General features: G+C 37.2%; 1 protein-coding gene across 7 annotated transcripts in view; it reads left to right on the forward strand.

Annotated features, from left to right (window-relative positions):
- The window catches only part of FAM184A (family with sequence similarity 184 member A), a 74,105-nt gene that overhangs the window by 20,372 nt on the left and 26,360 nt on the right, over positions 1-27,373 (forward strand). For all 7 annotated transcript variants that reach the window (XM_058019701.1, XM_058019703.1, XM_058019704.1 and 4 more), the window contains exons 2-9: positions 5,461-6,315; positions 9,347-9,482; positions 12,464-12,645; positions 13,312-13,509; positions 16,724-16,846; positions 20,588-20,749; positions 22,579-22,704; positions 22,894-23,040. In XM_058019701.1, the coding sequence (XP_057875684.1) occupies positions 5,461-6,315; positions 9,347-9,482; positions 12,464-12,645; positions 13,312-13,509; positions 16,724-16,846; positions 20,588-20,749; positions 22,579-22,704; positions 22,894-23,040 (1,929 nt within the window). The remainder of the gene's footprint in view (positions 1-5,460; positions 6,316-9,346; positions 9,483-12,463; positions 12,646-13,311; positions 13,510-16,723; positions 16,847-20,587; positions 20,750-22,578; positions 22,705-22,893; positions 23,041-27,373) is intronic.

Genomic DNA, 27,373 nt, shown 5'->3' on the forward strand with positions numbered 1-27,373 from the left:
GAAAAAAATTCTTATCCAAAAGTAGAGCCCTAGGTAGTAGTGAATATCTGTTAATGCTCAATACTTAGAAATTATTTTGAGCTTCATAGTGTCATTCTTTAAATAATTAATTGTAAACAAAAGTCATTAGAGATTCCTTTGGAAAGCTAGTTGCTGTAATAAAAATAATATTCATAATTATCCAGTATTTGTTTCCAGAGTTTCTAAAGGAATAAAATACTGAATTTTAATTAGGTATTGAGCTAACACATGAAGACTGTTGAATAACATAAAGGATATTTGAATAATAAATTTTATGTGAAAGTGTGTTCTTTAGGAAAAAAATCAAGTTCTTGCCCTCTGTGCATTTTATCTCAAAGGACACTGGTGTAGTTAGATCAGCTTTTGGCAGGGATGCTGTTGGCAAGGGGCATTCCTTTTACAGCTGCAGACCATATTTGTCCCTTCCTTGCTCATTGTGCTGTGTCCCTAATGCACTGGCCCAGGTATTTAGAAAGACTTGTAGTGAGCCATGTAGCTCACTGTCTTCCTTCCACCTTTCCTGTGATTTCTAAGAAATCCTGACCTAATGGTCTAGGTTTGTTTCTGTGTTTGTTGTCAGTAATACAAAGATCTTGATTGACAGAGCATCATTTATTTGTGAGATTTTCCATAAGGAAAAGATCTTTCTGGATAAATGGATGTTTTTTAAAATTTAAATTAAAAAAAAAAAAAAGAAAGATGGGCGTATATAGGTTTTGAGGTTTGGGTTTTTTTTTTTATACATGTTGGAACTGTCTGTCTACCTTTGTATGTAGTAACACATTTGTAATACTGTACTCTGTGACTGTGGTCAGCTTTTATGAAAGGCAGTTTGAAGTAGCTTTGGAGTACTTTCCTGTATCATTGTATTCTTATAATGTGCTAAGGACAAGAAATTTGTCCTGTAAAACAAACTTTTCCTGGCTGTTAAGTTGGGTATTTTATTTTGTCTTAAATTGATCATGTTATGCAATTTTTAAATGCTGATATATAAATATATCTCATTTTTTGGGCATTATTTGGTCAACTGAAAGAAAAGGGAAAAAAACGAATGCAGTACCTATTGTACTGAAAAACATATGATTGTTTTGGGCTATCATAGAAGAAATATTTCTACATAAAATTAATTAGTAGTAATGCTTGCAATTTTTTTAAGGTTTCTGACTGATTTTGTAGGCTGAACTTTTCTGTTTGCTGCACTTTTTACTGTTTCTCAGTATATGTTACTACTTCCTATGTGAAGTAACTCTTACTTACCTTACCTACAGAGAGCAGGGATGGGTCAGGCTTATTGGTCCACATCCTATTAATCATTAGCAGGTTATGCACAAGCATTTCTTGTTGGCACTGTCATTCTGTGGTTCATTCCAGAGATGGGCAGCACTGGCAAAATCTGGGAATGCCTCTGGAGGCTCTGGCGTTCCAGGATGGTGTTCAGGCAGCAGCACCCTGGGAGCACTGGGGACACAGCAGTTCACCTGGACAAGGCTGACCATGGTACTCTTACCCAGGGACCCACACATCATGTCTGAAGTGGAGGTTTGCCAGTCATAAGACTGATGTTTGTGTAAGATGCGTAGTGGTGGTTTTTTTCTCATAGGTATCAGCTCTCATTTTGATGTAAAATTAGAGAAAATGACCCATGCACATTTCTTGGGGTATTTTCATAGAATCATAGCCTGTGGTTTTCTGTGCCGCAAAAGAATTTGCACTCAATTCTAGTGTTCAAGTGAATTACACATTTGAATTGGAATAGAATTCTATCCCAGCTAAATTGCTGTCAGGAGCAGATGACTGAAGTACAGCTGACCATGCGAGATTTGGTCAGCTTTCCAATCCCTAACATCTGGTTTGGGATAAAAAGTATTTCTTAGCCAAACTTTCAGCCACAAACAATGTGGAGCAGGAATTGTTGTTTGTGTTCCGTGTAGCTTAAAACACCAAAGTTAGCGTAGGGTCTGACTTGCTTCACCTTACCTTGTAGAACGTAATTAAACAATAATTATTGAAATAACCAAGGCTATTGCTGTTGTTGGTACTAACTTACTGTGTTGTAGTTCTTCAGATCAATGCACACAGTATTTCAGTAGGTTTTCATTAATAATTAATTACTGTTCTGTATAAAAAGTGTTAGCTGGCAATCTCAGTATTCTTAGAGTATGGTTCAGTCTGTCCCTCTGAAATGATATGCTGACTGAAAATAGAATAAAGCATGATTTTTTTTTCCTGTCACGTGATAAGAATTGCTATGTGCAGTTAAGAGTAGAGCTGGAAAAATATGAATTACTCAAATAAGCCGTTTATGGGTCTTAGTATTAAGCAGTTGTACTAAAAAATCTGCAGGGATTTATAAATCATTTTAAAAAGCATTTACAAGCATGCTTAGTAGGGATTCATGCTCTCATTTAAAAACAGAGAGTGCAAAACTTTTATCTACCTACCTCCAATGTTTGTAACCTTATTGCTTTTCAATTTTCAGAAACTTACTTGAGAAGGAGCTCTTTATTTCAGCTAGAACTTTAAATGTATTCATTCGCTCCAAGGTACTTCAATTTCTGCTTGCGTTTCGTTGAAGTGCTTTTAAGTTGCTTTTTGCTTGTTAGTACAGACTTTTTTCCCTGTGTTCCTATGTTAATACAGTGGGTCAAATTCTCAAAGATAAAATCTGATACAGCTATTCCATTTCTTTAAAAATAGTGAGGTTTATATTAATTTGATGGAGCTGGAATTCAGGCTGCTGTAAGGCATATGTTATGATGAAATATTCAGTTGTGTGCATTTTATTTTTGCATTTCCCATAAGATATGAATGCCCTTCTTTTAGGGTACGAGTTGTGCTTGAATTTGAATTGAATTTGTTGCTGTTCAGTGCTTTTAGTAAAGAGCAAGTCAATAATGAGAATTACAGATATCTTCCGAATGTGGCATTGCACATGGATTTATTTTCCACTTGGACTTTTCAGTGAGGTTACTACTGCTAAATCATAATACCCTTGAAAATCCTTTATGATTAATACGTTCTGCAGATCATGGTGCTGCATAACTTGAGACTGGAACACTGCCTGAAGTGAAAAACATTATGGCACTTCTGTGCACAAGGATGAGAGTCAAGGGCTATTTTGAGTGTGGGATTTGACCTAGTGTTCTGCAATTGCTTATTATAATGACCTGATCCTAAGTGTGAGATTTATTTTTTATAGTACTTTTTAAACTACATTTTCCACTTCTCTAACCAAAACTGAAGCCTATTCGTGCAAGATAGTGCATATAACATTTAGAAAAACCCCAAACCATCTGTTTTCAAGTAATTTTTAATTTGAACAAAGAAGTTGAACACTAGACACCGTTATACCAGCAGGAAAATAAGCCTTTGGGATCCAATAGGTGAGACTGTTTGCTGGTACCAGGAGGGAGGTGAAAGCTTCGTGATCAGAAGTTACTGTTGGCATCACCGAAGACAATAAGAATATAGAAGGTTAAAACCTTGGGTGAGGGCCATTTCAGTGATAGTTGTGATTTTGCTATTGAGATTGCATGTGGTTATCATTTTTTGCAATGTTTTGTTAGAGCTTTGTGAGTCTCTGTACCATGAAGCTCCTTCAGAATAGGAAATTTTATTTTATTTTTTTTATCTGGGGAGGAAGAAAGCCAAAAGTGTCCTTGATACCTGCAGATATGTAAGTAGTACTAAAAACAAGTTGCCAAACCTATGGAAAACCTATGTTTTTTTCCTCTTTCATTAAGTAGCATGTACATTTGTTAAAAAATTGAATTAGAATAAGGTAAAAGTGGGTTTTGTGATATTTTTAAGTTAATTTCTTGGTACATAAAGATAAGTGAGGCTGAGGGGGGTGGGTTTTTTATATCTAATGTTGCTTCACAACTTTTTTGTTTTTCCTTTTTCTTTTCACTTGTAATTTAAAGCCTGTTCTTTTGGGATTTTGTGGCTCAGGTAACAGAATGGGGTATGTTATTTCAGGCATGAAATTTAGAATAAATTTAGACTAAAATGCATAAAAGGCATAAAATCTAGAATAAATGTCTGGACTTCTGTTCAAACAAACAAAGGAACACCATGCCCTATGTCTTAAATCTGCTCTTTCACTTAAAATAACTTTTTTGAGCTTTGTAGCTCATTTGAACACTTGACTGTAGACACTTTTCTTTAGTCTGGAGCATAGAGGCTTTTTCTTGGTGTCAATTCTGTACCTTCTTTATATTTCCCAGCCTTGAGGGCTAGTCAGCAGAACTTCCTCTGTTGCCTGGTTCTGTGCTGATGGAGGTCTGGTCTAGGTTCTGTCCTCAGTTAAAAGAGAAATCCCCTGCTGCTTCTTCAGTGTTCATTTTTGTTGCTGCTTCTTAATTTTTAAGATACACAAGTTACACTAATCAGAAGACCTTTTTTTGTTGTTGTTCAGATGTGTTTTATAGCTCTGCTGCCTGTATATCTAGGAAGTATGGGGAGAATTGCTGGAGTTCTTGAAGCAATGCAAAGATTGCATTAACCCCACCTATTGCATAGATAGTTTATTCACTGACATACACATATACAGACACACATACTTAGCTGTACTTCCTAGTTAAAAACCAAAATCTACCATGTTGTGGTGCAGTTGAAACATCCCTTAGGATATATCTGGTTATCTTAAAACTTTCATTGAATGCTCGTGGTTTTGCTGCTTTCACAGCCTTCTTGAACTATTTAGCTCCCTGGGCTCCCCAGATTGCTGGCTGCCCTGCCCTGAACTTTTCTGTTCAGCTGACTTACTAGCTGAGAAGTCAGTGAATTTATGTAGTAAGGCACCTTAGACCTTAGGAGACACAAAATGTTTACTAGATAAACTGTCAAAAGTGAAATTGTATCTGGGCAACCATCAGGATTACAATCCAGAATAACTAGTGTTTGCATTTTTGATGTTTCTGAAATGAAATATTTAAGAACATGCAGTGTTTGGGAAGGAGGGATCTGAGATATATTTTTTGTTCCAGTTGAATTTCTTGTTGTGATATATATACTCTGTGTGTTATTTTCCTACAGAAAGATCTCTCCAGTTTTTTTTAAGTCTGTGCTTTGAACTATTCCAAATAAATTTGAGGGTTTTTAAAATTAGTTTTTAAGTGTGCTTTCCCCCCCCCCCCCCCCAGTATATTTATAGCAACAACATGGCTATAAAGACAAGGCTTTCATGAGGAAAATTAGGTGTTTAAGAAAAGCAGAAAAACTACCCTACTCTTTAAGATCTGTAAGAATATCATGACTAACACCGCATTTATGCAGTTGCATCTTTAATTACATGAGGTGTCTTATTTGTGTGATGGAAACAAGCCAGATTGGTGAAGTAGCTTTCAGAGTACCTAGGTATGTTTTTATTGAGATTTAACAGATAACCAGAATGCCTTTTCTCTTAATATAAAATATAATATTATTTCATGTTTTCAGGTAATATATGCTTTGAACACTAAAAATGATGAACATGAAGCAGCTATCCAAGCCCTTAAGGATGCTCATGAAGAAGAAATCCAACAAATTCTTGCAGAGACCAGAGAGAAGATCTTGCAGTATAAAAGTAAAGTGGCAGAAGAAATGGATCTCAAGAGAAAGATTCAGGTTTTGGAGGAGTCACTGGAAGATCACAAAAAGATGAAACATCAGGCCTTGACAGAATTTGAAGCATATAAGGATAGAGTTGAAGATATGCAGCTTTGTGCAGAAGCTCAGCATGTCCAACGTGTAGTGACCATGTCAAGGGAAGTAGAAGAGATCAGAAAGAAATTTGAGGAAAGGCTACGAAGTTTCATACAGTTGCAAGTACAGTATGAGAAGGACAAGCGTACAGCTCTGGAAGAGTTAAAAGCTGCCCACAGGCTTGAAATTCAAGAACTTCTGAAGACTCATCAGAGTCAGAATGCTACTTTAAGTAAGGGGCAAGAGAAAATGGAGGAATTGCATAGACTGGAGCTGGAAGACTTGAACAATAAGGTTGAAGAGTTAAGGCTGGAAAAAAAAAAGCTCATTGAGGACTATGAAGGCAAACTCAGCAAAGCACAGTCCTTCTATGAACATGAACTTGACTCTTTGAAAAGATCTCAGCTTTTTACAGCAGAAAGTCTACATGCCTGCAAAGAGAAAGAAGTGGAGCTAAGAAAAGAATTTCAGAACCAGGAGAGTATGTTACGGAAGAATCTGGGGAAACTTAAAACTGAATTGCAAATGGTCCAGGATGAAGCTGCTAGCCTACGGGAAAAATGCCAAAAACTTCAGGTGGCTCTAGGAACTGCAGAAAACAATGTTCAGGTGAGACTGATGATATGTTATTCCCAAGACTGAATTTTCTTTTCCTATATAAGCAGTGTTTCCATGTGGCTGTTAGGTTGAGGTTATTAGAGTGTGTAAACTTAATTTTCCATCACTCATATATGCTTGTCATCTTCAATTTTTTTTTCATTTATTTCTACTTTAGGCTTAATTGTTTAATTAACAATATTTTCACAAGTGGCAACTGAAATACTGCACACTCTTTCAGTATGTTAGTGGGTTTGGCTCAGGTAAGGTTAATTTTCTCAGTAGGAGCTTGTGGGGTGCCATGTTTTGGATTTGTTGAAAACAAATCCAAACATGTTGGGAACAGTGTTAGTAATTCAGGAATGGTTTAGTTATTGCTGAGCTGTGCTTACACAGAGTCAAGGTCTTTTTGGCTTTTCACCCCACCCTTCCAATGAGGAGGCTGGGGATGTACAAGGAGCTGGAATGGAGCACAGCCAGGACAGCTGACCCCAACTGAACACAGGGATATTCCATATTACATGATGTAGTGCTCAGCATATAAATCTGGGGGAAGGAGGAAGGAGTGATGGTCTTGGCCTCCCCAAGTCAGTGTTATGCCAGATGGAGCCCTGCTTTCCTGAGGACGGCTGAATGCCTGCCTGCCCATGGGAAGTGGTGAATGGATTCCTTGCTTTTATTGCTTGTATGTGTGTGGCTTTGGTTTTCTCTATCTTCTTCATCTCAACCCACGAATTTTCCCACTTTTACCCTTCCTTTTCTCTTCCTTGTCCCACTTTGGCAGTTGTGAGCAAGTGGCTGTGCCATACTTAGCTGCTCAGTGGGTTATACTCCAACACAGTTTTATTTAGTGTGTTGGGTTGATCCTGGCTGCATGCCAAGGGCTCACCAAAGCTGCTCTACCACTCTTCTCCTCAGCTGAACAGAGGAGAGAGGCTGTAATGAAAGACTTCTGAGTTGAAATAAGAGGGAGAGATCACTCATCAGTTACCATCATGATCTAAACAGACTTGACTCGGGAAAAGGATTTATTACCAATCAAATCAAAGTAGGATAATGAGAAGTTAAACAAATCTTAAAAGAGCACTTTCTCCCCACCCCTTCATCTTTCCTGGACTTAACTTTATTCCCAATTCTCTAACCACTTCCCCTACACTGATGCAGGGGGATGGTGAAGGGAGCCTGCAGTCAGTTCATCACACATCTCTGCCTCTTCTGCAAGGGGCTTCAGGAGGTGAGTTTACGGAAAGCTGTGGTGAAGGTGAAACCAGCTGTATGTTGATCGTTCCTACAGTAAAGGAAATTTCTTCCCAAAGAAGAGGAAGAGTCTAGTGCAGTATCTGCTACAGATTTTAAGATCAGGTCCTACTCTGAACACTGTAGATGAGGTGCTGAAATGCATAATCTCACCACATCTGGTGTCTGTTTCATTACACATCCTCTACAGTGTTTTCCCCAATTCTCTCTTCCTCTTTAGTTTCTGTAATGTTACTGTTTCAGTTACTTGAATTATAAGACATCTATATTTTCTTTTGAATCAGAACAATATTTCCTTTTCCCTCCTGCATGGCTGAAACACATTACACTCTCCAAGATATGCTATTGTGAGCTAGTACATCTGATTTAAGGCATAAGAAAAGTTTAGAATCATAGAACTATAGAATAGTTTGTCTTGGAAGGGACAGTAAAGATCATCTAGCTCCAAACCCTCTGCCATAGGCTGCCTTGCACTAGACCAACTTGCTTAGAGTCCCATCCAGCCTTGAACACCTCCAGGGATGGCAAGTTCACAACCTCTGTGGGCAATTGGTTCCAGTGCCTCACTATCCTCAAAGAAAATAATTTCTTCATAATATCTAATCTAAACCTATGCTCCTTCAATTTAAGGCAACTCCCTCCAGTCATATCACTACATGTCTTTGTCAAAGGTCCTTTTCCAGCTCTTTTAGGCCTTCTTTAGATACTAGAAGGCTGCTCAAAGGTCTCCCCAAGAACTTTCTCTTCTCCAGGCTGAACATTCTTTCAGCCTGTCTCTACAGGAGATCCAGCAATCCAGCCCTGTGATTGATTTAGTGGCCTCCTCTGGACTTTTTCCGAAAAATCCTTGTCTTTCTTGTATTGGGGCTGCCACACCTGGACAAACAGGAGTACAGGTGGGGTCTAAAAAGAGCAGAGTAGAGGGACAGCATCACCTCCTGTGACCTACCGGCCATGCTGCTTTTGATGCATCCCAAGACATGATTGGCTTTCTGGGCTCTGAGTGCACATTTGCTAAGTCATGCTGAGCTTTTCGTTCCAGAGTCCTTCTCCCCAGGGCTAGCCAGCCTGTACTTGTGCTCGTCCTGACCCAGGTGCAGGATCTGCTCTTGGTGTTGTTGAACTCCATGAGGTTTGCCCAGTCCCACCTCTCCAGCCTGTCAAGGTCCCTCAGGATGACATCCCTTCACTTCTCTCCAGCAAGTTGACTGCACCCCACAGCTCGGTGTTGTCAGTGAGCCCACTGAGGGTGCACCCAATACCACTGCCCATGCTGCTGAGAAATGTGCTAAAGAGTGCTGGTCCCAACAGTTGCCCCGGGAATGTTTGATGGAAGTAACTGCCCAGCTCTCATTTTATGTATCTCCCTCCACACGTAGCTTAATTTCAGTCAGTAGTAAACACTCTGAGTTGCAATGGAGAACACTAAACTGCTATGAACACATAATGTATTCTTTAATGTGAAAAACTCTCAGATACCAGAAACCAGGTTTCTAAACTTGATCCCCAGACTCTGTGGACCATTTTATAGTACCTTTTGAATATTGTCACATTTCTCTTATGCATTACTTGTCATGCCATGTACCTATTATCTTGATCTTCAAAAAGTATGTTTGAAGCATTACATATAGTAGACAATGAATATGGGAATAATATTGCACTATTTCAGCTTTTGTGTAAATAAAACTTGTTTGCTGAAAGGTCTCTTCTGTGCCTTTTAACCTAATGTTCATTTAAATTGACATGATTGTATATGATGGTAACAAGTATTATGTGTTTCCTCTAGGTTCTTCAAAAACAGCTAGATGATGTGAAGGAGGAGGAGATGTCATTGTTAAGCAAACACAAAGAAGTGGAAAGCGAGCTTGCAGCTGCTAGAGAGCGCTTACAGCAGCAGGCCACTGATCTTGTTCTCAAAGCCAGTATGTATGTCAGTAACTTAATCTGGACACAAACTTCATCCTTTTATTCTAGCCTTTTCTTTTTCTGTCAGCCTCATGCAGGTTTAGACTGCCTAAAGACTATTTAATGCTTTACATAGAATTTTCCAATGAGTTTTGAGGTTTTTGAACTTTTTTGCTATCACATGCATTGTACTTAAATTTCCTTTTTTATGTACTCATTTGTCCAAGTGCTGTACTTTGTACGGCATGTACGTATCTTCCAGGCCTTGGAACTGTGCTTATACAGAACAATTCTGTTCTGCATCTGTTCTTCACATAATAACTGAGACATGCTTCCTGTTCTTCCACCTTTTTTTCAGTTGTCTTTTCTTTTTGCTGACGCTGTGGTACTTTCCTCTATACCTACTGTCAGAAGATTTGCAGCTTATTGAATAATAAATTTTTTAAAGTTTTCTCTATAGCTTTCGCTGCTCCTTTGTAGTTGCTGTCATGTGGAAAGGCACAAAAAATAGCTTAAGACCTGACTGTGCACACGCAGGTTTCTTTTCCATCTTTGGCATTGTCTCCCTAGTGTGCTCAGTAGTAGGCATGGGCCCCAGTACTTGAACTTGAACAGCTATACAATAGGTTGAGTTCTAGGGCTTAAAAAGGGGCCCCTGGCTTATCTTTGGCTTTGTTGAATTAGACCAATTATAACAATTCTTGATTGTTTTCCACACAAATTAGCGCAAGCCCAGGAGTAGTCTAGGCCGTATATTGGAAGAGTATAGCAATCAGCAGGAGCCCAAGACTGCAAGATCCTATTAGATGAAACAGCTAGAAGGAATAGGCTTGCTGCTGAGAGAATGTAAAATGGGCATCTGACCCTCCAGAAGGTGATTTGTGAGGCAGTCACAGAAAAATTCGTGACTGTATGAGAGTCCTGTTCTCATACACTCTAAAGCTGTTGCTGCTTCATTCCTTAGGCAGAAGCATGAGAGGGTTTCACCAGGCCACCCCAAATGGAGTGGAAATAAACACCCAGGCTGTTTTTCTGTTTTACTGATGGCATGGAGTCAGCTAGCCTGCGATTGAGGCCAGCCCTGGTGTCCTCTGGCACTGAGGTTTTCAGCTTTACCAAGCTCAGTGGTGCTGTCTGCAGTACCTCTTTGTTTTTGTGCAACAAGAACCAGGATCTCTGTTTGCAGTGGTGCCACCAAGCAATTGCCATAGGGGTAGTTGGGTGCCAGCCTGTTTGGAAATGGTTTCTGATGCTGGCCCACTGCCATCTCCTTGATTTTCAGCTCACATGGTCAAAAATCTGTCCTCAAAGAAACTGAATTCTCATACTTAATTACCATAAAGAATGTTTACTCATCATATTGCAATTTTAGAACACTCTGAGTCTCTTTGGTGCATTTAAAATACTCTTCTTCCATTTATCCTGAGATTCCCAACCTTTAAGGAAATTGCTGCATTTCATACCTTTTTTGTAGGGCATGAGGAAGCCGAAAGCTGTCTTCTGTGTTGTATTGCAAGGACAAAAGCTCTAGATCAGTGTCTGTGTGTACTTACAATGAAATATGTATGACATACTTGTATGAAAAAATGAAAATTCTCATTGTATTATTATTATTATTATTGCTAGGTTATAAAATTTTGGGTTTGAAAATACCTTTCTTAAATGACTGAACTTTTGAAATAAGGATTTTTTAAAAATGTTTCAGAACCTAAGCATACCCATTGTCCTAAGTCTTCAGTTTTACAAACAAAAATGTCAAAAAAGTTCTAGAATTTTCCAGGGCTTAGTACAATTAGAAGTGTGCATTTTTAATGAAATTACTAGTAATTGTGAGGCATTTTTAATTTTTGAATTTCATTATATATCTCATAGCTCTTCCCTTCACATCTGTGTCCACAGGCAACAAACAGTTTCCTTCTTGGCACATCTTACTTTTTATAACAAATGGAAATTAATCATGAGGCTCAGTGATTTTGTCATGTGAGAAATATCATATACTCCACTTTCATAGCTATTCCTTAGTGACTTTAATTTAAAAGCAATGCTTTGTTATAAAACTGAACTGCCATTCAACCTGTCATTTTTGAAATTTATAATAAAATGAGAAGGGAAACAACAGTCTTTCCTAGAAACTGACACTACAAGAAAACAGTAGAAAATTATTCAGAGTCAATAATACCTCTCATCTTTCAGTTGGACCTAACTAGAAGTATCCTCTTTTTCTAAACAGTCTTCAATTCACTCCAGAGCCTCTCCCAAAATAACAGAAATTTCACTGCTCTAGTCAGTTACCTACAATAATAAATATATCAAGAAGAGCAGACAGAAATATCTGAAGTCATAAACCTTTGTCAGCTGGTTATGTGAAGGACAGATGATTATATTGTGTAGTTTGAAATTGTACTCAGTTTGGTTTTTTCCCAAAAATATACATAAAGAAATTAAAAGGAAGCCTCCAACCTGCAAGGATTTAGATCATACTTTACTATAGAGAGAGTTTTGTTATATCTTTTAGTCATATACCTTTAGCAAAATAAAGTGTCATTTCCTAAGTTTTACAGCAGATAAAGCTATGTATCTAGTGTGCCAGCTAAATTGAGTTTGATAAAACAATGACATGTGTATCTTTAGACATCAGTGTTCTACTTTCTGTTGTCAGTCTTATTCTAGGATAGAAATACGCAGGTTTAGGTGGGATCAGTTCTTCAGTGTTCTTACAATTGCCTAATTCTGCTTTCCTTTGGGAGTCAACGCGCAACTTTGAGTGAGGAGAATTGAAACGAAAGGCGCCCCAGCAGCAAGTGCTCTGCTGTTGTTGGGCATTTTACAATACAACTAAACAAGTGAGAAGTGGAGAGGAAGATAAGTAGTGCAGTGAAGACAAGGGAGATCCATATGCAAGCTTCCACTAGAGTGGTGCTATCACTGGAGTATAAATGTGCACTTCAATTGCATGAAACCAATGCTATGAGGTTTTAAAGAGCTGTTTTGTTTTTAGGTCACATTGGAATGCTTCAAGCTACTCAAATGACTCAAGAAGTTACAATCAGAGACTTGGAATCAGAAAAGTCTAGATTAAAGGAAAAATTGTCCCAGCTGGAAGAGGAAAGAAATTTATTACAAAGCAAAACACAGAGTCTGGATGAGCGACAAAGGCAGCAAATTCTGGCATTGGAGAAGGTTAAACAGCTTATTGGCTTTAGTTGAATAAAACAAGAGAACACTGGGATTCTCAGACAAGAAAATATTATGCTTTAATTTTTGTTTGATATGACCGGACTAGGACCAGTATGTTTCAAGTATATCTCATGTAGCAACAACGAATGACTAATGCAGAGTGTGAAGTGAGATTAAAGGGAAGGTAGATGAAATGCTTCTTTGTTAGAAGATTATCCAATGCAGTCAGACTGCTTTGGACAATCTTCTAACAATTTCATTTGAGTTATGACCTTGTGTGTATATGCCTAGTATCTAAATTGTCTGAGGAAGGACAAATGTGAAATGATTAAGGAGCATTTTAAAAAGCCATTTGCTGAAAATGCATTGAACATGTCTGAAAATACTAAACAGAAATTCTCTATAGGCTTGATACCCGATTGTTGTTTTCCCAGATTAAACAGAGGACAAATTCAGTTTTTAATAAGTAGTATTGTTTTGCATGTATCTTTTAAAATTACCTTTTTGGTTACTGAATCACGTAGTCAGTGCTTAGTGTTTGCTCAATTTGTTTTATATGGAAGTTAATTTTTTACAGATTTATGTAATCAGTAATGTTTTTGTATTTTTTTATTCCTACTGTTCAGATTTTTTAAGCATTGAATACATTTCTTTTCCTGTACTTTATAGAAAGTAAATGAAGCAAGGGAAACACAACGTGAATATTATGAGAAGGAGCTGGTAAAATTACAAGCAAGATTGGAAGGAGAGGCTGCTCAGTTAAAGGAGGCTCATTCCAAGACCTTAGAAGAATTGGCATGGAAACACCATACTGCAATTGAGGCTGCACACAGTAATGCTAATAAGGATAAGAAGAAACTGCAGATGGTATGTTCTTATTTTCTTAGTAATCAAACAAAAAGCAACTGTTACAGTTTGCATCTTGTACTGCATGGTTTTGTTTTATGGCAAACTTAATTTGGAATTACCTGCAGGCCTCTGAAGAAACTGCTGAGCATTTAGAAAAATAACAAATATCTTGGGAAAAAAAACACACTTGTACTGTCATTTGTCTGCATACAGAAGATAAATTCTCCATTTATACAAATGTATTTTCAAGTATAATAATTTTGTTTTCCTGGGATTTGTCACCCATATTCGGAAAGGTTGGTGTATCAGGGTCCGTTCTTCTGAAGGAGATGAAAGATTATATTATTATAACATTTATTTAAAATTTTCATTGACAGTTCAGAAGTACAGAAAGGTATTTTATTAGGACTGATATTTTATTAAGCTCCATGTGTACTCAGATGATAACAGCTGTTCTAAGTGTGCAACATAAAATTATGTACTGTACAGCAGCTCACTCTCCAGCAACTATACATTTTACCTTTGACTGGAATCCTGAAACTGAGAGGCTTTTTTTGTTTTACAAATCTGGCCTTTACTTTCTCAGGATGAGGCCCATTTTTAAATTATTATTTCCTAATCTGATTGGATATGTGTTATACACAAATTTTGCCTTGCACAGGAAATACAGGCTTAAGTGTTTAATTTGAGGCTTTGTTATATTTCTTTTGGTGTATTCACAGGAAACATACCAAGAACCATGGTTGTAGTTAGTGATGTGCATCTCTGACAGATTTGGTTTGTTTTTGTAAATTTTTCTACCAGTATGTTGTTTCTTAGGTCAATTTTTAGTACATACAAAATTTTTTTTGTCACCCAGTAATTGAAGTAGGTCTCAGACATATATGCATCTGATCTTACAGGTTTACTTTCTTTAAAACTTTAAACATGCTGGTTATTAAGACAATGTCTCTTAGGGTTTCTGTGTATCTTTTTCTTTTATTTCAGTAAGATGTGGGGTTCTTTTTCTTTTGGTTTGTTTGTTACTAAAATAATGTGGAGAATAAAACAAAAGGAGATCACAAACTTTTTTTTCTTAAATCACTAAACTAGTTTAAATAGGGAACACGTTCTCTCTAAGTGTGAGAAATATGAAGTTATTTTAACAAGAAAGAACTACCTATGGAGAGATGTTGGGATCAAGATCTCAGTCAATCCGATTTCACTGATGTTAAATCTAATCAGATTTCACTGTCTCTTCTGTCAAACCTGTCTCACTAAGCACATGCTGTGGTGATCAAATAATCCAAGGAAGAAAACAGTCAGGCTTAAATGTGGAGCAGATTTGAATTTTGTATGAGGAAGAAGAATGGTACCAGGAGCCTTGGGATAGAGGGCATGAGGATTCATTTGGATTGGAATCCTGGGAAATGCATCTGGGGAACAGAAGAGAATTCAGCAGAATTAGAATAGGACTCAAAAAATAGCTCAAATATTTCTTTTTGCTTCAGTATTTCCATCTATAAAATGAGCTGTAAAAATGGCATCAGGAGGATTTTGAAAATAGAGCTGCTAATAATTTTGCAGTACTGCACAGCTGTACTGACAAGTATCATCAGAGAAATAATTGCTCTGTTATCAGAATAGGGTCTAAATAGCACCAGTGGGATATTGCAGACAGCAGATTTCAGCATGAACAGGACAAATTGATCAAGTTTCACTCAGCAAGGAGCATTTATCCCACGTGTTGACTCATATGGACCCAGTGGAGAAGGCAGGCACTTGTTGAGTTTTACCTGGTTTAGTAATGAGTTTGTGGCAGTGTAGCCCTCTGTTCTGTCACTCTGACCAACTTCTACCATGAATGAAGAGATCATGCAAGCAGTGTACACAGGAATAATTTATTGCCTGCCCCATACCCTAAAGCAGTGCTAGAACTAACAAGCTGCTTAATGTGATTTCCACCCCCTGTAAAACACTTGAGTCATCTTTGGGTTTGAATGAGGAAGACTTGGCCTCTGTTGCTTCTTGGAGTTGGGTGGTTTGACACTACATTGCTGTCTTGCAGCAGGAAACCTTGGGTTTCCTTAGACTTTTATATCTTTTAGAGACTGTTTTTCCTCTTTAATACTTTAGTTGTTTCTCCCTGTTTCCCCTAATTTTACCAATACTGTACCTTTTGTTTCAGGCTGGCTCTGATGTATGTATTTTCATGGGTGTTTCTGAGATAATACTGATTTTTAGGAAACCTGAGCCCAGGTCTGCACAGAGGCACTTAATTGATACTAAACCTTGCATTTCAGCTGAGCCCCTAGGAAGGACTTAAAAAAGAGGCTCTAGCTCCATAGAAAACCTTGAAGCCTTTTATGGCATGACTCTGGAGCACCTGGCTTGGAAACCTTAATTTTCTTCACTTAAACTTCTCAGTATTATGATCTGTATAGTATATTTCACTGATATATGTAATAAAATTCTCAATTTTGATATGTTTCCTTTAAAGTATTTTGTGAAAGAAATTGTTGTTCTGAAAATGTATTCTGAATATTAAGGCTGAAGTATAAATTTATAATTTTCCTTAAAACTATGGAAGTTTCTAACATTTATGTGTGTATATATACACACACAACATAGCTCATGTAAGTAATCCAGCAGTTATTTTGAGAATTTGGCTATTACACCATAAAGGTTGATGAAAACAGGGGTGTTACTTGTTTCTTTCCATATAGTAAAACTTGAAAAGTAATTTGATTCTACACAAATGTAGTAGATATATGGTCTGGGGTTTTTTTTTCATTAATTGTAACATTCTAAAAAACTTCACAGAGCTCAATCTGGATTTTAAGATTTATTCTTTCCTGTGGGGATTATTTGTAGGAAATAGATGGGTAAAGGCTGAAAGGCATGCAGATATATCAGTGTAATTTTATAGAAAATGAAAAATTCCTCTTTCAGCTCCGACTGAAAAATTGTGAAAGTAGATATATTTTTAAAGCTTTTGATAACTGAGAAGTAATTGAGAGAAAAGTCCTGTTAGTCTTTATTTTGTGATTTAAGGATGTTAAATTATAAAATAAACTGGAAAATTACATCTGTTGTAAAGGGAAATAAATATTCATGCTCCAACAGTTTAAGGAAAGGGATGAGATCACAAGTATTTATGCTGGTTAGAATCATTTCCGTGTGGTAGATCTGTACTTTGCAATGACTCTATGGCAAGTATTTAATATTTCTTCCATCCTTCCTGTTTCTGAAGGAGTTGGAGCAGCAGTTTGAGAAGGAGAAACTGCATTTGGAGGATGATAAGAATCAGCTCCGACAGCAGCTGGAGAACGTGAAGGAGGAGCTGACAACGAAGCTGACTTCTGCCAATCAGGAGGCAAGGACTAACTTGCTGTTTCACTACCACATCTCGTCAATAGTGATCTTAGACTCCAGGACAGATCTAGGTCTATGCTGTTGAGTGTTTAATGCCTTTCTTCTGTTTAGAGTGGAGTATTCTTAAAACATGGAAAGTTAGTTGACTGCTTCTGAGGAATGATTTTATTGTCCGTTACAAAATTAACAAAGCAAGAGAGATGTAAACAGCTGATGTAAACAGCTTTTTATTTTTAACTGTTTTTATCTTCTCATTAGGTATACAGACCTCTACACAAAATACATCAGGAGAGAGGGAAATTTAACTGGATGTAAGCTCATATTTGGTTATGGTTAACATATCATAAATTCTGGTCAGTTTCTTGACTTGCAAATCATCTTCTTGTATTTTCATCAAAAGATGATATGAAGTACTTTTAGTAGGACCCAAATTATTTGCTATGTCACGGTATATGCAATTGATGTTAAACGTATCATATGTCAAGTCAGTTTTAATTTTTTTTAGTTGGAAATCACAACCTTTTTATTATACAATATTTTGAAACTAGAAGTACATTCTGCTGATATCAAAAACATCAAACCATTTTTCTCTGGAACTTTTGGCTCGTTTCAAGAGCATATTTCATCAGCTTTATTGTTCAGCAAGCCCTATGCATGATTTTAGTGCTTGCTTTGAGAGAGTTAAACATGAATTTAAGTATTTTTTTGCATCACAATTTTTCATTGCTGCTTTCTATACTGTACAGTATTTGGAAAGAGCAGGTGTTTCATTCTGGTAACTTGCAAATTGCACAAATACTAAACTAGCTTAAGGAAAAAACCTGCATGTTTTCAATATACTAAATAGGGAAGTTTGCCCTTCCAAAAGTATAGAGTTAACTTGTTAATATATTATATATGAATGTATTAATAATCTATTAATACTTTACTATATTAATAACTTCATAATGTATTTGATTATTATATATTAAGGTATATATTCTGAAAATATGTATTAACATGTACAGATAGATGGACATGCCAGAGATTATACATTTCCAGAGTAGCTGGACCTCCTGCCTTTAGAGTTCAGCCACTCTGCTGATCAGTCAGTTGTGAGTAGCTCTTTAAACAGGAGGGTTCTTCCTCCTTAGGGCTGCCAGTGTCTTTGTTTCAGAGCTTAGAGAAGGTGCCAGTTTAAGCTGGAACTGCTCTTTCTCTTTTAACAGTGTGCTTACCTGCATTCAAATTGATGAAAATATGATGTATTTGTTATGCATCTTAAGAAAATCTTACACAGCTTTATTTTTCAGTTCAAAATTACAGGAAGTTTAGTTATTTATTTTAGGTTTAACTTCTCTGTTGTATGCTAACTTTCATTGTTTCTGGATTAGATCTGAGTAGAGCACTATTGTCATTCTATCATCATCTAGCACTGTAGGGTTAAATCTAGCTATTGTTTATCAATGTCTCTTGGATTCATGAGCAATAAACTTTCTCCTTCCTTGAAGGAAATAACTTGAAATGTTTTAAGAATGAGTTTCTGTTATCCAACTGCTATCAAATTCAGGCTTGGAAAATTCCATTAGCATGAAAGTTAGCCAAACACAGGCAAAGCTAAGAAACAGTAGACTAAAATAGGGAGCTAGGTCGAGCTGCTGTCCAGTATTCAAGTTTACATACAATCCTTTGCCAGGATAAGTGTAATACCATATATTGTGCATAGTGATAGAATGAGAGAAAACATAGAGACAATAAATTGGCGTTGGTCTGTAAATCCTCTCCATGTAGTGCAGAAGAGAAATGTTTTATTTCATTACTATGTTTATCTTGAGCACATGACAGAAGTGCTTCAGTTGCAACCACAGCTTGGCCTTAGATCTCTATTGACAACTGACAGCAGTTTCTCAATGCCATCACTGACCTTGAAGAAGCTTCCCCTGTGATGTGTCTGACACATCATTAGCTTAGCCCTTACATTGCTACTGTTGCTTCTTTTTTTTTTTGTTTGTTTGCTTTAAGTTACAGAAATCATTTAACATAGTAGGCTTGTATTCTTTACTTTCTGTGGATGCTCGTTCAGTTCTAGCTTCCCTGCTGAGAAAGCTGCTTTTGAGCCCATGCCATCTTCTTTTCTTTTTGACAGACTTTCTGGTGGCAATTATCTTAGCTAAAGGATGAGAGAAAGATTCAAGCCTCATTAGGCTTGCTCCTAGTACTAAGCTATTTAAGAGCAGTGTAATCTTGAATACTTGCCAGAGATTTTTTTGGGAGTTTGGGTTAAGTCAGAATAGTGGCTTTCTCATGCATGTCTCGGGATGAGACTGGCTGTTCACTCTGTCGATGTGTTTCCTTTCGCTGTAGACCAGCCAAGGCATTTTAGAATGTTGGTATGTTTGTATCACTTGGTACAGTCATCTGAGGACTTGCTGTTTCCATGCAAAGGATTTCTGATGATGTTATTAAAGATCATTTTAAACAGCCTCCATCACTTTGTCAACAGCAGAGTATATCTTAAGCCCTATGAGTGGCATTCCTGCCTGCTCCCATATCCTTAGATTTACAAGACTGCTATTCATATGATGCTACTATCAGATACATGGACAACAGAGCACTACCAGGATATCAATACAGTTTGAGGACAGTTTGTCATGTAGGTAGCACTGCTACCTTCAGGTAGCTGTGCTCTGTAGGGAATTATTGGCTGTTTGAATATAACTCAGAGGAGCACAGAGACAAGTGCTCAACTTTACCAGAGTTTTTCACTGAGATCTCTCATGCCAAAGAAATTTTGGATTCCATCCTGAGAAGAAAAGGAGGAGTTGCACTTTTTAAACACTTGGCAGGTTGTTGACAGAGGGAGAGAGTTCTGGAGAGAGAGGTGGTGTCTCTGTGTGTATTATAAACAGTATTTGTATGTAATTATTCTAACAAACAGGAAGAGTGGTTACAATTCTTACCTGTGCATGCCTGTAATCCAAAAGCTAGTATTTTCTTGTGACACTTGTCCCATTGTGAATTAAATTATCTCAACTTACAAAGGCAATAGCATAGACTGTTGCTTTGGCAGAAAATGCACCTCCAGTTAACTGCTGTTCTTTGTTCCTCCCTGCCTCCCATTTTTCTGGTTTTCCAACCTACATACTTAAAATCTTTTTCTTTCTTGTAGCTGGTGAGCAGTGTTCAGTCTCTTATATTTTTATTTGAAGCAAAGAAGTGTAATACCATCATTTTACAGATGGGAAGCTGAAGCACAAACAAGCAGAAAAAGAGTATTGTTACATAGCAGTTAAGGAGATTATTACATTATATGTACAGCTTCTAGTTTAAGTTTTAAACAGGCTGGGCAGGTAGCAATCTGAAAACAGAAACTTAAACCCTAGCACAGGTTAATTTATATATTAGATTAGAGTTTATGTATTTTGAAATATCTCTCATTAATTTGCTTAAAACCTGCTTTCTTACAGTAAACTAAGAGGCATTTTTGTATCTTTTATGTAGCTCCTTTCCTTGCAATATGCATCAAACACATTGGATATATTTTTTTTTTACTTATAAAAATCCTTTAATTGAGTCTTTGCTTTTATAATATTACAGGAATTTGTTTTTAAATACAGAAGCATTAAGTGATATTTAAGGAGAACAGGTAGTGCAACTAAAAATTTGTCTAGGTCAGAATTAGGAATCACTGAAAAGCACCAGGATGGGTTGGCTGCCTTTAGTAACAGTTATGGAAATTACAGGTTTTTTTGTAATGTCACAGGTGTGTCGTCTGCAAGACCTAGTACGAAAAAGTGAGCAAGGCCTTGGGACTGCAGAAGGACACATCTCCAGTCTTCAAGAAGCTCAGGAAATACTCCAGAAGGAACTAGAATTAACTAGAGCAAGACTGCGAGAGACCACAGATTCACTGTACAGTGTTGAGGTAACTGTGCTGTTTGAGAATAAATTGTGCAAAGTGCAGTTAGGGTGATTTTGGTCTTGTTTTTAAAATAGCTAGAAGTGTTATCGGGTACCCATGACAGAAGGAGCCTCATATGGCTTCATTAAAGGAGAGATTTCTATTTTGAGAAGAAATTTTAAAAAATGGAAACTAGGATAGTTTCTTTTGGGGCTTGGGGGTTTCTTATTTTTATTTTATTGGTTGGTTGTTTCGGAGTGGGTATTTTTGGTTTTCAGAACACTTTTAGTATTTAACAGGTAGTGCTGCAAGCATATCTTTGTATGGTTAATGTAAGTTGTAGCTGCCAGAACATATCCATACAAATATGTTCAGGACTTTAATAGAATTTCATTAACGGATATGAATTAACACTTGCAATTCCAGACAGTTCATGTCATGATGCAAAACAAGGTCTGGAGCTTACTAACTCTGAAATTCACAGAAATCTTTTTGATGAGTTATTTGAATACATACATGCCATGTTTTCCTTGGAAAATGGGCAGAGTCTTCATTTCAGGCTCGAATTTGGAAATTTACTATAAAGACTTGAGAATATGCTATCATATCCATACAGATATGCTACGATATCTGTAAGGATAGCAGACTGACATCTAGAAAATCTGACCACTGTGTACCATTAAGCAATTAATTTGCCTAGGCACAAATATATTGCCATTTTAATTGGCTTAGATGGAAGTAGAACTGTCAGTTACTCTGTCAATACCTTATTGACTGAAATACTGGGCAAACATTTCCTTTTTGTTTCCTCAGTATAGAATGTACATTTACAAGATCACAGAAGTATTTGACATAGAGCAGCAAATATTATACTTTTTTATTCAATGAACATATTTTTCATATTTTCTTAACAGAACCAGCCTGAAACAGCTTATTGGTATTTTTTTTTTATTTCTTTCAGCCACAGTCATTAGAGGTGCACAATATTATAGTTTATAACTTTCTCTGTAATTTTTTATAATGTTTCTAAATGTTATTATGAACTAGTATTGCTCTCTTCACCTATTAAAATGTTTAAATGTTCATATATAATAGGTTACTGGCAATAAAATTTATCTTAACAGATTTTAAAATTAATCAAAATGCTGCAGAAAAGGTCTCATTTTAAAAATTAATAATTCAATTTAGGGGGCTATGTTTGCTTCATGAACGAAGCAAGCGCTGCTGAACAACATTCATGTAAGTAGTATTTCTAGGTGGTACCTATTCTATTATGGTAAAATTTCAGCAGAAATTGGTGGGAATTTTAAAGGTGTTCCCTGTGTTCAGGCTATGAAACCTTGCTTCTAGCAGGCATGTCCCATTGAGAAACAGAAATGAACTTTGAACTTTCTATCACATACAGATAGCTCAAACTTTGAAATTCAAATACTGGATATATGATGCTTTAAAAATTTTTAAAAATAAAATTCAAAGCATTCTTTACAAAGGACCTAAGCCACATGCTCTAATTGTGAAGTAAGTCCTCCAGTGAATAGGACTTGTTGACCTTTTGAAGTTCTCTGCAACATAAATTATTTTGTGATTCACCATTAATGGTATTTGAAAAGATTGTAGAATGACTTACTGGAAAATTGCTTTTTATAGGAATACAGACTTCTATTTCACAAATAAGAAATATCTGGAGATGTACAAGCATTAATTGTGCATAACTAGGAATTTCACAGTGAAAAAGTTGTAGTTCAAATTTATGAGCCAATTGTAATTGATATTTTTATTATAAATACACTCACTTTTGTTTGAAATACACTTTTGCTGCTGATCAGTCTCTATTGTAAAGTTTGTACTTGCAGGGAGAACTAGATCAGGAGAGACAACAGCACGAGGCAATGATTGCTGCCATGAGAGAGGAGGAAAAGTTCAAAGTTGACAGAATGGCACGTGACTTGGAAATAAAATGGACAGAAAATCTTCGGCAAGTATTATTTTTTTTATTCTTTAATAATAAATGAACTATATACTGTATGCAACTGTACTATCAAATGAAATGTAAAGCAAATGTATCTGTTATTTAAGATTTTCCAATTATTACTGAGATTGTAATTCTTTTGTACCTCTTGCACAAGGTCCCACTGCATTTTAGTTATTTGTCCTTTGTTTTTAGACAGGAATGTAATAAGCTTCGTGAAGAGCTGAGGCTGCAGCACGAGGAGGACAAGAAGGCAGCCATGACTCAGTTGTTGCAGCTGAAAGAACGTGAAAAAAATGCAGCAAGGGATGGATGGCAAAAAAAGGTCGAAGATCTTTTAGACCAGGTAACTAACTATGGTGTCCTTGAGAATTGGAAAGCCATTACAATTTATTTGTTGGTGGCCTATTACCAACTAAGTGAATGAAATCAATTGTGATATCTGGCTTTTAAATGAAATTTGTTAGCATTGGGGCTTTTAACCTAATAATGATTTTAATAATATGTGGATATAATTTTAATTATATGAATGTTGTTCTTTACACTAAATGTGACTAAAACTTTTTACAGTTTTGAGGGGAGAAGGAGGGAGAGGATGTTGACAGACTCACTTCTTCACTACAAGATTGTTTTGATTTTGTCTGCTCGCCTGTTGTGCTGTTAAATATCTACCAGTGCTAGTTGTTTGGACTTAAAGGTATTCCCTAGCTTTACAAAAGTAATAATCCCCTATGTGGAGAGGAATAACACTGTACAAGTCTCTGAGAAGTCAAAATGCGTCTCAGTTTTTATGACACATTTATTACAGCTATGTCTTAAGTGATTTTGGCCATTGTTTTGGGATAATCTTGTGTGAATAATGCGTTTTTTTAATGGGAATTCTTATTTATCATCTCAGTTATGTTAGATAATTCAAAGAAAATACTGGCTTTATACTTTTTCCAAGCCATAAATGCTGTAGAACTGATTTTATTGACTCTAGTTTGAAGTAAGTAGTTTAAAGTAATAGTTTAAAGTAAGAGTAAAGTAAAGAGTAAAGTTTGAAGTAATAGTTTAAAGTAAGAGTAACAGATTTTGGAACTCATTAAATGACTGAAAGGACTTAAAGTGATTTCAGGGTGTTATTGTGGGATGGCTTTTAATTTGCTGTCTAATTTGGGAAGTCTAATAACTGAACACACATTTTAATATACAGCCTCTCACAGGAGCGTGTCACAATATATTTTGCTGATGGGGAATTTAGGCTTGTCAAGTCTTGTGGTTTAGGCTCATAAAAGCTGGAGGTTTTCAAAGTTCTTGGTCTGTTACTTTTTACAACAGGAGCATAAAGAGAATTGGACTAATTTTATTCTAAGTTTCACATTACCCAAGTTCATTTACTTTCTTTGCTTCTACCTGTAAAGGTAGAATATCCCTTGAAAGGGATATATTTAACTTTCCATAGTTTTAACATACTTTTATCTCTGCCTTTCAAAAATACCATGTTAAATCTAACCTACAGTTCCAGAATGGAAAATTACTGTGTTAGAAATTAACTTTTTTTTTCTGCCTGTGCAAGAAATTCTGGAATGAGAAAGTTCACTGTAGTAAGGAGAATTTACTAGAGAATTTTTGGACATAGGAAAATGTCTCCATATGCAAAATGGTTGTTTTTCTTTTGTCTTCGTATCTTTTACTGTATCAGAACTGTATGCAAATAGATTAATAGCATGTGAGGACTATTTTTTTTCAAAACAGCTGTGACTTTTCCATACCACTGTTTGAATTGGGTATGTATTTAACACAGATTGAAATGGTAGTAGGGAATTAAGCTTTCCCTCTGTAAAAATCTATGTTTTATCCATTACAGCTGAAAGAGAGAGAATTCCACACCATAGTGTAAGAGATTAATAACTTAACTCTTGGACAAATGGATTGTTAGTAAGTTCCTCCTGACTGCAGTACGCAAAAGAGAGTCTCTGAGAGTTGTAGTGACCTGGATCACAGAATCACAGACTTGCTTAGGCTGGAAGAGGTCTCAGGAGGCTGAATTCAGCACTGAATTAGAAGGTTGCTTAGGGCTCTGTACAGTCAGTTCTTGAATAACCTCTAAGGATGAAGATTCCACAGCATCTCTGAATAATTTCATTTATTGCTTAATTATCCTCATAGTGAGCTTTTTCTTTCTATTTAGACAGAACCATCTCTGTTTCAGTTTGATTGTCGTCTCTCATTGTTCTGCTGTACACCTTTGTAACAAGATTGGGTCCACTTTCTCTGTAACCACCTCCTAGGTGCTGGAAAAGTATTAAGTCCCACGAGCCATTTCTTCTTTAGCCTGAGCAAATACAGTTACCTCAGAAGGATATCTGTTCCAGTCCCAGCCTTCTTGGTGGTAGCTCTCTGCTGAATATGAGCAAGTCTATCAACATGTGTCTTGTACCAAAGCTGAATGAGCTGGAGGAGGAGACAGCATATGCTATTGGAGTAGCGGGGTGGGACGTGCCTGGCTTGTCTGGCCCTTTCTTCTTGACCAGAGGCGGCAGCTGTGCTGGTTTCACCTCAGAGACACCTTTGGCTAAGCTGGATGCTGCAGCTGGGCGCTAGAGGCAAGTCCAGGCACGCAGGAGCTCAGGTTTACCTCTGGCTGAGAGGCCTCAAGGTGAGGTGAAGGAAAGGAGTCGGTTCTGCTGGAGGGCTTTGATCCAGAGCTTTATTCCTGGCACACAGGCCTCTGAATCTCGTAACAGCTCTACCAGAACCTCGAACCATGTGGCTGTTGCTCCTTTTAACCCTGGGGAGAGGGGGAGGGAAGGGGTAGGGATCAGGTAAGGGGAGGAAGTCTCAGGGGACGACTGACACCTGGATGGCCCAATATCCCCCAGGGCTGAGAGGCATCTTTTGAACTCTGCCAATCACTCGACACCCTTCTGGAATGCCAGGATTGACAGACAGCACTCAGCAGGGGTCAGGGTGGGGGAAAGCAGAGGCGATTGACACCTGGGCAAGGACTGGGAAACTGAGGCACGCTATGACATCACAGCGCAGCAATATGCCCTCCAGGTGATGTGCAGTAAGGCCCAAGTCCGTAGCACTTGTCCTTCCCCTCAAACTGCTGCTTGCTGCTGCAGCCCAGTGTGCTGCTGACACTCAGTGCTGCCACACCACGCTGCTGATTCACGTTTAGCCTACTGTCAACAAGGTTGTGCAAAGCAGATCTGTGACCCAGTATGGACCAGTGTATGGGTGTGGTCCTTCCTGTGTCAAGGACCTTGCATTTTTCTTTGCTGAATTTTGTGTGGTTCCTGTCAGCCTGTACTTATAACCTAGATGGGTCCCTCTGGATGGCAGCCCATTTCTTTCAATGCATCCTTTCCACTGTGTTGCCCTCCACCAGGGCATTCCTCCCAGCTTGGTGTCACCCACAAACTCTATAAGGATGCTCCTCTGTCTCCTCCTCCAGAAATGATAAGGTACTGAAATAAGCAGGTCCTGGAATGTCTTAGAAATTCTACCCTGAACTAGTACTGCCTGAGATACTGCAGTAGGGCTGTGAAATTGTGGATTTGTTACACCCTGGTTTTAATTTGTGGGAAGATGTATTTAAAACCCATTTGAAAGGTGTGAAGCTTGTATAAAATTAGGAAGATAGGGAATACAGCTTCTCTTTCTGCAATTCAGATTTTTACACCTGAAATAGTGGTCTGGTCTATACCAGCAATATTATACAATGATTTATCGAAACAATACAAGACCAGAGTCTCTGCTAAAAATTTGTAAATCCTGACTTGACAACAAATGCGGCCGATATGTGTTCTTTATGTTGATTAAGTGTCCAGAGGTTCACCACTTAGTTGTATAATTTCTGTTCATAAAGGTTGAATTCAGAAATTAAATGTTCATCAATACAGGTACCGTTTTTTAATATGTATTGATGCATCTCTGATTTGATTTAAAAACAAGCTACAAGGAAGTGTATCGCCTATCTTGAAGTGTAGAAATGGTTATGTAATCATAAAGAGCTGAAAAAACAGGTTTAAATATAGCTACCTAAACTGTAGAAAAATACAACATAGAGTATGCCCACCTGGGAATGCTGCTGACTGGTGCTGGAAAGCTGAATGAGCAGACACAGATAAAAATGTTAATTAAAAGAAACCCAAACAGTTTCAATCAAGAAAAGTATGCCCATAAAGTGTACTAAGCTGATTTGAGTTTTAAAAATTATGTTATTCTGACATACAAATTTCTGCCACTTCTATTTGTTGCACATTTGAGAGGTGGTATGTAGCTCTTGCATAAAGCTAGGTAATGATTTTGCTTTCATACCAGTAATGCTAAGTGGTCCCTCACAGAGTGTAGGTAGGGTTATTGTTATTCTAACAGTATAGCTTTGTTATGAATAAAAGAAGCTTGAGATGAAATGCTACTCAGCTGATTAAATGCTGAAACACTTTCTTGCTGGTTGCAAAGCACCATCAACACTTAGATGTGGTTGGTAGTTTAACCATTGTATCATTGTATAGAGACCAAATGTGTAGTTTTTATCTCTGATACACAGAATTATTCTGGAAGACAAAGGAGAAAAGGAGAAAGTACTTTTTCCTTTTTTCCCTTGTAAATTGCACCTAGTACTTCTATGTCAATCCATTCAAGAGTTTCATAATGAAATATGCAGTGAATTCAGATATGCTTGCTCC

This window comes from Melospiza georgiana, chromosome 3, assembly GCF_028018845.1.
Source record: "Melospiza georgiana isolate bMelGeo1 chromosome 3, bMelGeo1.pri, whole genome shotgun sequence".
NCBI lineage: Eukaryota > Metazoa > Chordata > Aves > Passeriformes > Passerellidae > Melospiza > Melospiza georgiana.